The following is a 13794-nucleotide window of genomic DNA, read 5'->3' as shown; positions in this document are numbered from 1 at the left end:
TTTTTGATGGGATAAGTCTATCTCTCTAAAAGATACGAGGCTGTGGACTTTGCCCTTATACATTGAAACGTTTACAAAAACTAGACATTTTCATGCCACCAGAATTAGAAAAATAAGGCATGAATGTGAAGAGCATTAAATCCCAAAGAGAATGACACCAAAAACGCTGAGCCCAAACTAAAAACAGAGGATTCATGTCTTATATTACAGGGTAGAATAGTTTTTCTCATATCATAAAAAAGAAGAGCATTGATTCAATAACACAGAAATAGAGATGTAATAACACATATGATTCATAACACAGATAGGAAGTTTTAAAAGTTCAGAAGGAACCACAGAAGCAAATAGCAAACAAAAAAAAAAACTGGATTACAGTTTCTTATGAAGTTTTTAGGTTAAACTTTTCTCATCCTCTTGTACCAATCCTTAATTAACATTTGACCCTTGATAAAACACATTTCATTGTACATCAAACCCGCATCATTTTTTGATATCAAAGAATGTTTTTTTATTCATGTTATACATATTTTCATAAATGAACGATATTAATGATGATTTGACATTCATAAAACAATATCTTCCATCAAACAGTTTTTCAAAGGCTGTCGTAATTCATATGAACTTACTCAATTTTTTTTACTTACCTAGATGAAAATAGTATTCACATTGCTTATTAACCTACTGAAATTCACCATAACATGAAAAATAAAAAGTAAAACCTACATCTTATGTATACTAATATCAAAGAACTGCTTTTGAATTCAATTCAAATAATGCATGATAGCACACAAATCATCTTTTACAAACTATTGTACGTTTAATAGCGAAAAATTACAGAACGTATTTAATCATGTTTTTCAATGACACGAACATAATTTTCAAATAAATAATCACGACACATTTTCGAAAATTATATTAAAAATAACAGGTCTCAATTCATAGCAGACTTTTTTCATTGGGGGAGAAAAGAAAAAATACAAGACAATTGTTTAAAAACATGAAAAATTTTGTATTGTATATTCAGTCTCGTATAAATTTCACTTCTTTGTGAGCAGTAACCTGATCCAAACATAACATAATATGGAATGGCTTACAAAAAAAAAAGACGTGGGTAATTTTTTTTGTTTTTGAGCATGTAGTATCATACCATCAATCCTCTACGGGCACTGCGAATGCTTTATGCAGAAGACATCATCGTTTACAGATGCTCAAACAATAAATACACACGGAGCAGTTTTGCCTGAAAATAGAACAAATATTTTAGGATCAGAGATACTTTCACGGATGTAAAAAACTTGAATAGAAATGAGAAGATAAAAAAATCAGATGAGGGGTATGTGCGTTTAGAAGTGCATAACAGAACATTTATTAAATACTTGTCCGCACTTAGAGGTCAGACAATATGAATGAGAGTATATAAAAAGGTGGTTTTAGATGGTATGGGTGGGGTAGGGTGCAAGAGTATTTCTTTCAAACCAAGCACAACTCAGGTCTATCACCATCTATGGGCGATTGTGAGTGTTTACCTAGTGAGTTGTGCCAAGTGTAACTGTGCGTGTACCCTAACAGTCTGAGTGCGTATGCAGTGTTACCTTTGATTTTTCAGTGCTGCCATCTATATTTCAGAGGTGAAGTGAGTGATGTGTTTATGATTGAGGTCTGTTGCTCTCTGTGACGCAAGAGTATTTACAGAACTTCTGCCTATCAGACTTTTCTGTTAACCAGGATTGGTAAAACAAACCGTTTTTTTGTTTTAAATAGTATCAACATTAAAAACAATAAAATTTTATGAAAAATCATTCAAACTCTAATAATTAAAATAAAATGCTTATTAATGTAATTAACAGTATTCCCATATTAAGAAATCAATAAATATTTCTTATATTTTAACAAAAACAAACTTTTGCAATTTAATAGATTTTTTCCTCAACTCAATGGATTACTTTGTGTTTGAAAAAATTCTTGTAATGTTTTTATTAATCATATAATATAAAGATGTTTTCTCCAGTTATTTTCAGTATGCTTAATTAGGAAGCTATTTTGTACAAACTATAATAAAAATTAGGCGAATATAATGTATTTAACGAAGAATAAATAATGCAGATTAATTAGTGATTATTTACAATATACAGGGTGATTATAACTAAGGTTCTGATTTCAAAACACTGTAAAAAAAGAATGACTGTCAGAATGACTTGAAAATTGACATGAATATTCCTAAAGAAATGGAATTTTATTAAGTAAAGAGGGGAAAAAAATACTTCAAAATGTAAAATTAATGACATTACCCAAAACGTGGGAAATTTGCTCGCAGAATGGAAATGATAGCCAGTCGTGGCAAAATAAATTAATTATAACATTACACGATTTCATAATTCATGGAAACATTACAAAAAAGTGAAGTAATTGAACAACTAACTATAACTTATTCAAAAAATGTTAAATATGTTGTCCACCGTGTTCTGGCTATGAGGTAAAAGCATAAAAATTCTTGTTCAACGACAGATCAGAGTATGCCATGGTCATGATGTGGATGCGCTTGCAATTCACTTTTATTAAACCAAACGTGCCCCCATGTTAATATTCCTGAGGAACTTCTAACATATAGGAGAAGCGCGGAAGCTTGCAATTGACCAAAGTTTGTAATCCGACTACTGTCCATAACATTTTGAGACACCCCCCACAGCCAGAAGTTGCAAGGGTTAAGGTCAAGTGAACTGACGGTCAGCCAGGTGTTGTGCCATCCTGTTAATATCAAAATGGGTCTTCAACAGTTGCTTTGCTAGTATTGCAATGTGCATCTTGATAGAAATTGTTCTATCCACACACTGATGCTGCGGAAGTGCCGAAATGATGTGGTTGCATAAAATAGATTATACTGCTGGTCAAGTACAGCATCATCTACTTGCACTATGTGCACTTTTTTTCTTTTGCGAAAGAAATTTCCATTGCTTCAGGAGTATCCATGCAAATGTTCAAGTCATTCTGACCAGTACTTATTGTATAGTTTTGGAATCAAAACTTTAATTATAATCACCCTTTATATAGCCGATTATTTTTCATAAATCTGTTACTACTATACAGTAAAATCTTGATTAACTGGGCCTAATAGTGAAAGTAAAAAAAAAAACTATTGAATATTAAGACTGGGAGATATACAGTAGAAATGCTACTTTTTACGGAAAATGAAAATGTCTGAGCTAATGTAACTACTAGTACACTAGTCTTTGTCCTTTAGGGACAGCTGGGGGTTGTACCACCTTCTGATTCTTAACAACCAATCATCCATACGTAAGAATCACGTTAAGATTCGAGCTCCGAATGCAACCACGGTGCGATTGTTAAAAGTTATTCTTAAGGTCACGTGACGATGGACATGCCGATAAATTTCCCTTTTAGGGAATTTCGCCATTTGCCAATCAGTGCCCAGCTAAAAATTAACAACAACTTGTTGTTGAAAAGATGGAGAGGGAAAAGAAATTTTAGAGCGACGCTAGCCGGAGCCTGAAAAAATAGCGGAGATTATTTCAGCAAATGTGAATACAGTTTTGAAGAAATGATAAATACATAATATTTTTTTAACACGTTGCAGTAAAAAACAAACATATCCATACTTAATCACCCGATATGATTCGAATCAAAGATTCATCCCACGTTCACTGGGATGGATCCCTGCCACCCTCCATGAAGAGGGGCTATATATGTTATGGTGAAAGTGATAAAGAGCTGTTATTATATGAATAATCACCGGCCAGTTTGGTAAGTTTGATGAATTTTGCTCATATACCGTGAATCTATCACATTTGTAGGTCATTATGCAAAATCGTCAAACCATGGCTAATGGGACAAATGAGTCATCATTGTGTTTACATTACGTATGTAAGTGAAGCTAACATTACAAGGCAATCATTTTTATAATATGCTTCGTTTCTTTAAATTAATTGTCATGGTGAATTGAACCTGGTGATGTATAGCTGCTTTGTGGTCAAATAACAATATTAGTGATCAGATAATACATCAATATTAAAAATGGTCATCGCTTCTTTAATGTTGGCTTTTTCACGTACACCGAAGCATGTGAAAAAAAAAACAAACGCAGCAGCAGGTTAGTAATGATTTTTAATTTATGTACAATTATATTTCGGACGATTAGAGCTTTATCTCACATATTTTGTGGAAGAAATTCAATTTTCTCCGAAGTTTTAAACTAATAAAAAATTTCAAATCTACAAGTTCCCATAATATGAAAAAAATGTATTTACGACTCATCGATCATGATATTTATGGATTGAAAATTTGAGAATTATGCATAATCACTGGTAAATGTGATAAATGTAGCAAAATTTATAAAACTTTATTGAAATAATCCAATATTTTATCACTATTATCAACATATATGTGCTGCATATAGACTAACACTGTTTTCAACTCTCCCACACAACCTTCAGATAACTTTTCAATAATTTAAAAAGTCTGCCGAATTCCTTATTTGGAAATAAAAATGCATTTTAATTTTTTTTTCCATTTTTTAAAATATGAATCATAAAAAACTTCTATTAAAGAAAGAATTTAAGTTATCTCGCATAGAAGAAAAAAATTGTTTACTAAGAATCAAGTTAAGAAGTGGGTAGCCTTGATTCTTAACTATGGAACAAAAACGATTCTTAGTTAAGAATGTGGTAGCAAAGTTCTCTCTCGATTCTTAACTAAAGATCAAATCCATAGTTAAGAAGCGGATTCTTATTAAGAATCAGAAGGTGGTACATCCCCCGGTGTCTTTATTGGATTATAGGACCACCTGCCCCTAGCATGATGGTGTCACTACTGTTGCTGCTTGTTTGTGAAAGGAAAAAAAACCCAAAAAACAAACAACACTACATTTAGATGTGTGAAGCAAACCTTATTCACGAATTTGCAAAAGATAGAGCACCAGAATGTAACCAAAGGTTATAAAATGTGGTAAGAGTGAGAAATTATTTTTCATGTGAAAAAAAAAATATTCAGGCCACTATGAGACTTTTTGAAAAAAACCACTTATACCATCTTATGCCATTTAAAGATATACCATCAAAATGTACCCCAAGAATATAAAACGAGGTAAAAATAAAAAAATATGACTAATAATGAACCAATATTATATTTTCAAGGAAAAAATATTTAGGCCACTTTTATTTGATTTTTTGAAAAAAAACCACTTGGTTAAAACCAAGGTTTAAACCAAACAACCCTGCTGTTAACCCATTGAACTTAAATAACTTAAATGAAGAGTCCAACTCGCCATGAAATTGTATATCTACGCAGTGCTGCCCTTCCGCCACACAGTTCAGAGAGTCTATGGTGATTTGTTTTTAGTTCTTATTCGTAATACATGCTCTTACATCGAGTTGCTGTATTTTACTTATATTTGATATCTACATATTTTTTATGGGCATCTTTTTTCAGTCAAATTGTCCACCTCGTTAGACAATTTGCCCCTTGTGGCCTTTGTATTAATACCTAGAAAAAGTGCAGCTTGACTGCTCCATCCTGTATGATGTCATAACAAAATTACTTATTGCCAAGCCATTTTTCGCCACAACACACCCAGTGTAGTGCTCCCCACATGCAAAACATGTGCTATATCAAATTTATGTGAATTTGGATACTATCATATAAAGGTGGCTACTGCTCCTAGGCCGCAAACTTTACACTATGTACGCTACACAGTCGGGTTTGTAAGCAATAGTAGAAAACAGTGTGAGAGGTGGTGTTCTATGTGATATAGTCAGCTTGTTTCTCTCACACACATGCAGATGAAAAAGATAAGTTCCTAAAATGTCAAGACTTCAGTTTGGTATTAAAAGAGTGAAATCACTCAAGTCTGAGGCTCTTAATTTTTTTTTTAATGCATGTTCCTATGTTAGTTCCACTTAAAAAAATAGAAAAAGTAAGACTGGTGGAGGGTACCCCTCTTGAGAAAATAAACAGCCTTATGAAAAAAAAAAACTTTTTAAAATTTTTTTTCATAGCACTATTTCAGTATCCCAAGACGGAATAATTCTCTCTCCCCACGTACATTATATTCTATTTTTTTAGGAATCTTTCTAAGTTTAATCTGTCAACTCTCTTATGATGCACATAAATTATAAAGACATAAGTAAAGTTTTTTACAAATGGTGCTTCGAGACCAAAGAGCATCCACATAGACTAAAATATTTGCTAGCTGGACCCACATTCATTACCTAAAAAATTTGTAAGCAGAGGCATCACTGTATTCAAATCATACTCACTCAGAAAATATGAACGAAATGGACTATAAGTTCAAGTTTGATCTCTCAGGATTCAAGGAAATGTGGTTATTTATGATTTGGAACAGTTCTGGAGGAGAAGGTATCCTTCCAGTTTCTAATTTTGACCAAATAGGCACACCTATAAAACAAAGAACATTGAATATCACTGAAAAGAAAAACTAATCATCCGATTTCACACGCACAAGACATCCCAGAGTGGAGGGGAACATAATTGAAAATGGCCTTGGGGAGGGTCTGAGAGCTTACATAACAAAATAACTGACTATATTTTTATACATTACATTAAGAAAATTATTTTTCTGTAAAGACCAAGGATTTCACCCCTTTTATGGGCTTGCACTATGAATGTCACTCCTGTAATCAATGATGTATCAATGCAGGGATCTTCAACCCATAGTCTGCGAGCCAAATGTAGTCCTCTGAGCTTTTTTTCGCGGCCCCACTGACTATTTTGAGAAGAGTGCTATTTAAGACAGAAAAATGATTAAATTACAAAAAAAAAAAAGTTGTCAAAAGAGTTCTGGCCACAGAAATCTGCACTGCTGTATTTAGCATCCAAAAAGTATGGATGCTAAATTTTAGTTTCCCAAAAACTTTATAATTTCCAATATAACTAACTTCATAACTATTATAGTTTCCAATATAACTAACTTCATAACTATTATAGTTTCCAATATAACTAACTTCATAACTATAATAGTTTCCAATATAACTAACTTCATAACTATTATAGTTTCCAATATAACTAACTTCATAACTATTATAGTTTCCAATATAACTAACTTCATAACTATTATAGTTTCCAATATAACTAACTTCATAACTATTATAGTTTCCAAAACTTTTCATTCCATCACCACCTTCTCTTCATAAACTTTTTCTCTCAACGCCCCCCCCAATGCAAACGAACCCATAGGATCCTATGTTATAGCCGTAGCTTCTATCGCCCACCGGGAGGGGCAATATTGCCATAAGAAACATCAATATATATAATTACAGAAATACTGAAAAACACCTCTTAATAAAAGAAATAATTTTAGAATTATTGAAAATTTTTTTATAATTGATGAAAATTTATGAAAAATATCTACAGGAAGAAATGACTTTAGAATTATTGAGGAAAATACCAGTTGCTGAAAAAAAATTAAGAATTTGTGACAAAATGTTTTTATAATTAAATGAAAGATAAAAAAATAATTTCAGAATTGTTGGCACACAAACAAATTTCAGAATTAATAAAAGTTATAAAAAAAATCAGAATCAGTGAAATAAATTATTTAAAAATAAATTTAAATTCAAATTTAATGAAAAAAATAATTTCAGTAATTAAAAGTGTTCAATAATTTGGAGAACCCTACTTAGTAATGAGGGAATACCACAGTAGGCTACGAATTGTGGCCCACAGGCTTAATGGAAAGTTTTAATTTGGCCGCAATGCTTGAAAGGTTGAAGACCCATCTTAACAAATGAACTCAAGTCGAATAAAGGCACTGAAATCAAAGTTTTTCACTAATATGCATAAAATACATTTTACTTTGATTGTGCTTTATCAACATAACAAAAAGAACAAAAAAAAGGCTCAGTCTCTGAACTTATGACATCCTTGCCTGCAGTGAGGAAAGAAAACCAACCCTGGGCTAAGTAGTGATCACATGCCGCTTGACAGATAAAGAGAATACATAGAGCCTCTTACACTGCAGACCAAAAGGTTTGAAATAAATAAAAATTAGGCAACCAGCCAAATTTCTAAAAGCCAAGCATGCTTTTTGCTCAAGAAACATGGTCCTGAATCATGTTTTTTTCCACCCTTCCAGAACTTCATAAATTTTACCCATGTTAAAAGACATTATGTAATGAAATCAGAAAATTTTGCCTCACCTCTAGACCTCCAGAGATGCCGCTACACTCTAATTTACTTGGGTCCCTTCTGAGTGAAAGTGGGTCCCTCTCGAAAAAAGTATGGTCCCCCCTTCCCCCATAATTCACTGGTACCTCTACAAATTTTTTCCAGCATGCCCCAGGTCATCACCTGCTTATATCTCTTCGTTGAGACAGAGCGGTGGGCAATGTTCTGAGTAGGAATAGGAATCTCTGTGAATCAAAAATATTCATTTATAAAAACATGTTCTATCCAAAGGTTCATTTATTTTTTATTTTCTATCAGTAGGAAAAGCTTGCAAAGAAGCCCATTAACGCTGAGAATTTAACGTATGGAATGCAGCACATGTACTAAATCTAAACCAAATATACAGTTGATCCTGCTCATAACATTCCCATTTAGAATATTTCCCCCCCCCCCTCCACTTAATACAGCAACTTATTTTCATGGTCTCATTAATTAGCATATTACCATGGCGCAATAGCGGGTTCCAAACCAGGATTTTAACCGAAGAGAAAATCTGGGGGTATAGGGGGACCCGAGTCCCCTGTCCCTAAGAAAATGAAAAATATTTTGGTAGAAAATTAAAATATTGGAAAAACTACAGTTTTATACTATGTTAATTAAAATTTTTTTTGAGTATTAGTGACCTATAATTTCTGTGGAAGAAATCATTTTGCCCCTCCAAAACACTGATTCTGTGTACTCACCCACCCATTATTTTCGTAATGCGAAACGGTGACTATCACATAGCAGCTAAATGACAAAACTGTGGATATTCTATATACTTTTTCTTCTTGGAACTCTCAGAAGATGCGTGAACAAAACTTTTATATGCGTTCTTTTCTGAAATTTTAGGTATTCGATGCACTATAGCATGTCAATGGCATCTCTGGACCTCAATCTAGCAATTATGCATAGAAAATTTTATAGGCGCCAATACTGATTTTTTAGTCACGATGGCTACCTGGGATCTGTCATACCCAACTGTAGATTAGTCTCCATCCAGGAGGTTTTGGTAAACTACAACCCCTGCTAAGATGGAGTGGTGGGCCATTATCTGGTCAAGAGGAGAAGATATACATACTACGTGAATTGCAAGAAACCTCCGTTTATAAAGTCAAAATATCTTTGCAAAATTTTGCTTTTCCTATAAATCACTCATAAACCAAGTTACTTGTAATAAAAAGTTTTATAGTACAAATATATATATATAACAATAAAAAAAAAAACTGGAAACAATAACAGCTTTTGTAATTGACAAGTACTATAGATAACAAAAGCATCACTTCGAAAACAGTAAATGCAAGGGCACGGACGACATTTTGAAATTACAGAAGATAGAACACACACACACACACACACACACACACACAGTTACTTATGAACAAATATTCATTCCTACACCAGAATATAGTTCGCAAACTGTGACATCCATCACAGAACGATGTAGAAGAATTTTAAGAAGTGTAAAAACACTATTATGGGAATTTATACTTTCTTTCTCTCAAACCGAGCACAACTCATATAGTCTATTGCTATAGGTCATTTACTACTGAATGAGTTTGTGTCACAAATGTGCATGTGTACCTAACAGTCTGAGAGCGTATTTAGTGTTGTAAACGGATGTTTAGTGGCGTCATCTATTTTTCAAACTATGAGTGAAGTGCAATGACTGAATACTTGTACTGTTGTCAGCCTGTTGCTACTTGTGGCGAGACTTTTAACAGGTACATCGGTTCACATCAGCACCTCTAAGTTGGGAACCAATGACAGCCAACTTTGGCCATGAAAATTTTTACTTCAGAACATATTTCCAGTCAGCTGAGGGTTTGAGATGTGAATGCGAGCTGATCTCGCCATTAAAAAAATCTCTCCACAGAGAGCAACAGGCCTACAACGGTAAAAATATTTAATCATTACACCTCACTAACATGAAATACAGATGGCAGCACTGAGGAAAAAAAAACCAGACACTACACCGGATAGAGATTGGTAGGCACACAAATTTTCATTCAAACCAAGCACAACTTCGGTCTATTGCTATAGGGAATTTAATACTGAGTGAATTGTGCCGGAAGTGTGAGAGTGTGTGCCCCTAACAGTCTGAGTGCTTATATAGTGTTGTGTCTGATTTTTCAGGGCTGCCATCTATATTTCAGAAGTGAAATGAGTGAAGTGTAATGATTGAATAAGTATACTGTTGTCAGCTTGTTGCTCTCTTTGGTGCGACTTTTTAAAAGGGGATATCAGCTGGCATTCATGTCTCGAAGTTGGGAACCACACAAAATCAACTTCAGCCTCCAACACTGACAATGGTAGTATTCCAACCCGGGTCGTCATGACACGAGTCCATCACTTTGACCACTCAACCACCACACCCACACTTCCAGCACAATTCGTTCAGTAGTAAATTACCCATGGCGATAGATAGACCAGAGTTGTACTCAGTTTGAAAAAAAAAGATAAGTCAGCTGAGGGCTCATTTGAAAACATTGTTTTGCGGATATTCAGCAACTAGGCTATTACCAACTTGAGAGATACATGCAAACACGGCGATGTCACTTACCATTCAAAATTATTTCAAATGCTCCTGTTGATACTAGTTGACCTTCTACAGTGTTACTAACAAAAAACGCCATCAAACATGCATACATCTAACCAGAGAAAGAAAAAAAAGAATAACAACTTTAATGGTCAGGAATATTATCATCAGAAAAGAATGTTTCAAAAAACATCAGTGAATTACGTTAACTATGCTGTTACTAACCTTGTTGTTAAGCATCCAGAAAAAAAAATTAGGAGTTTGGTAACCGGCCAGAGCAAAAGGATCACTGTTGCTAATGACCATAGCGATAAGAAGCCACTTGAATATACCAACACCGTTTGCTAGATGCATGCGCACTAGTGGAGGTGGATATGTGTCTCCAAGCACAGTAATATCAGGATATTTTTCTTGTAATATGCTAACATACTGCTCGAAGACACGACGGTAACCTCACGAATAACTGAAAAAAAAAAAACCCATCTCACATCAATAAAATTAATCTAGTTTATTATTGTAAGAATCTTACTAATAGCACAAATTACATGAATCAATTCTTATGAAAACACAAACTACTTTCATGGCGAGCCCATACTATATGTGCTCAGATTCGCTCCAGCCCTAGAAATTCTGACCGACCGATTTACAAGTTGACTCTTGAAAATTTTAACCAGATCCTTTTCATGAGGCTCTCTTTGCACTTGATGCCACATGGATGAGCCCATGAGTTAAGAGGGCATTGTGAGTGTGAGAAGTTGAAGCAACACTGGTTTAAGAGAAAATACAAGGAAACACCTATATAAAGATGCTCAAGAGATCAGAGAAACACATCATTATAGATGGAATATCTCAACACTGTGAAAAGTGCATTGAAACCGAAGAGCAATATCGTTATATAGCAAGGGTGCTCAACCTTTAAAAGAGTGTGAGCTTTAATTAAGCATTTTTTAAAGCAGAAACAGGCAGAGATAGATAACTTGAAGTTCAAAAGGGGGAATCAAAATATTTAGCACCCTTTAAAAGAAGAAAAAAAAAAAATTTTACGTTTCTTTAAATCTAGATTTTTTTCTTTCATGAGTCCTGCAGGGAGTCGCCATATTGGTGAACTTAGACACGGTTTGCATGTCCCTCAAAGAAAGAGGGAGATATCACGTGATCCAAAAAAAATCTCATTGAAGAAAACCCGGGCAACGCCGGGTATTATAGCTAGTGATCTATAATCTGTAAGTGACTGCAAGCCACTGATCTAGAAGATTGATTCAAGGCCATTAAAGTCAGGGCCGTAACTACGGGGACGGGACTGCCCCGTGTGGGAAAATTTAGGGGGGCAGCAATTTTAGGTGGGAACAAAGAACACCATTACAAAATTATCAAATTTTAAAGTTTTGGGACAGCAAAAAAAGTTTGTGGAGGAGGGAATCCTAGTTACGGCCTGATTCAAGTGATCGGAAATGTGAAGAAAGTCATTCAGGTGATCTGAACGTGTGAAGCAAGTCATTCAGACTTTGGCAACTTTGTCCCTGTGATAAATTGCCAAGACCGTCATAATGGGGCTCTTGGTTACTGTATTTTTCAGCATATTTCCAGTTTTTGCTGGGTGATACCAGGTAGCGTTAGCTTTGCCAAACTAGTTTTTTCTTTTGTTCAAAAGTATTTTAAAAAATTCGAGACAGCCGTTGTTCCATTTCCAGCATGTCTCTTGGATTATTATTCTTCCCTTCTCCTGTCGCTCGCGTCACTTGGATTATTATATATTGGTTAGGTTATATCATACTGTTTTATTTATTTCATTATATTTATTATTTATTTATCCATTGTCATGCCTTCTGTCTTATCATTTAAAAAAAAATGTCTTATCATTAAAATCCTACAGTTTATTATTTAAAAGGAACTCAGAGAAACTTTCATGACTGGAATTCCTTATGCCCAGATCCACTTATTATAAAAAAAAATAGAGTACAGGTTTTATTTTTCTTTTAAACTGATGTTTAGTCTAGAAAGTGATATTTTTGCTATTATTATGCTTGGTGGTTTCTATTATGTTTTGTACAGTGATGATTTTTTTCTTGCAGCCTCTGTAGGGTCTGACGGCCTTGGTGACTTTTCGTCATCAAACATGTTTGGTGCCAGAAAAAAAAAGTTACCAGAAATCGCCAAGTGGCAGACCATACAGTAGCTGTTCCCTTGAGTCATCTATAAAAGTGAAACGAGCTGCTTGAGGAGATGTAAATGTGTCGCAGCTGCTGCTTAAGAGAACCATAAATTCGTCACAGGTTACCGCTTAAGTGTACTGCGACCCACTCAAGTGATCTCCAAGCATGCGATTGGCCACTCAAATGCGCTGGCCAGTCACTTAGGTAATCTGCAAACGTACCACATGCCACAAGTTCCGCTGGTCATTTCGAAATGTTCTGGGGGTCACTCAAGTGATCTGGATGTGCATCGTTTGCAGTCCGAATGATATGGAAATGCGCCGTGACCCACTGAAGATACCCGAAAATGTGCTATGGGCCACTTAAGTGATCCAGAAACCTTTTTCTGGGCCATTTCAGTGGTTTGGTTATTTACTGAGGGTCACATGTGGCTTGTGAGCCACGTGTTGAGCACATATGATACAGGATTTTTACTGTAGTCATTCAGTCTTAAGGGTTGAAACTTTATAGAAGTCTTCTAGATGGCGCTGAACGTTGGTTCACAGAAAGGAAAAGTGAAACACTGGAAGGCTTTCAAAGATTTAAATAGTATAAGAAAGCAAGACCATAAAATAACAACAAAATTGCGCATTATCATATCCAACACAAAGAAGATAAAGGATAACTGACATTAAAAGCCATACCAGTATAAAAATTTCAGCGTTGGTCCACTTAGCGAGTGAAGGAACGGTGTCTTTGGAATTTCTTTCACATTGTTTTCGGAAGAGGTAAATAATTCTCTCGTCGACAGAAATAGGAATAATGAAAACAAAGACCAAACTAGATATTTACAATAATCCGCCATGACTTCCTTTATCTGCCTTCCTAATTAGTATTCGCACTGGCGTCGACTTGGGTCCTTTCTCCTCCTTAATCATGTGCTAAATA

The 13794-nt window shown here is 34.6% G+C and overlaps 1 protein-coding gene across 1 annotated transcript; it reads right to left on the bottom strand.

Annotated features, from left to right (window-relative positions):
* Positions 1–488: 488 nt before the first annotated feature.
* SelT (selenoprotein T) lies at positions 489–13737 on the bottom strand. The gene is made up of 5 exons (XM_089234502.1): positions 13551–13737; positions 10940–11177; positions 10739–10826; positions 6270–6408; positions 489–1240 (listed from the first exon to the last, which is right to left on the bottom strand). The coding sequence occupies exons 2-4, from the start codon at positions 11066–11068 to the stop codon at positions 6293–6295; spliced, it is 333 nt and encodes a 110-aa protein (XP_089090628.1). The 5' UTR covers positions 11069–11177; positions 13551–13737; the 3' UTR covers positions 489–1240; positions 6270–6292.
* Between the last annotated feature and the right edge of the window lie 57 nt (positions 13738–13794).

Source organism: Pholcus phalangioides, unplaced genomic scaffold (genome assembly GCF_987345545.1).
Source record: "Pholcus phalangioides strain wild (caught in Gottingen) unplaced genomic scaffold, Ppha-v1.0 ptg000008l_1, whole genome shotgun sequence".
NCBI lineage: Eukaryota > Metazoa > Arthropoda > Arachnida > Araneae > Pholcidae > Pholcus > Pholcus phalangioides.
This window is presented reverse-complemented; position numbering and strand designations above follow the sequence as displayed.

What these genes read in the sequence shown, in the direction of transcription:
- SelT (XM_089234502.1), bottom strand. Translation starts at nt 11,068, where the DNA reads ATGCATCTAGCAAACGGTGTTGGTATATTCAAGTGGCTTCTTATCGCT. An exon ending in TCTGGATGCTTAACAACAAG is followed by an intron (nt 10,827 to 10,939) that starts GTTAGTAACAGC and finishes TTCTCTGGTTAG; the next exon opens with ATGTATGCATGTTTGATGGC. An exon ending in ATTTGAAATAATTTTGAATG is followed by an intron (nt 6,409 to 10,738) that starts GTAAGTGACATC and finishes TTTGTTTTATAG; the next exon opens with GTGTGCCTATTTGGTCAAAA.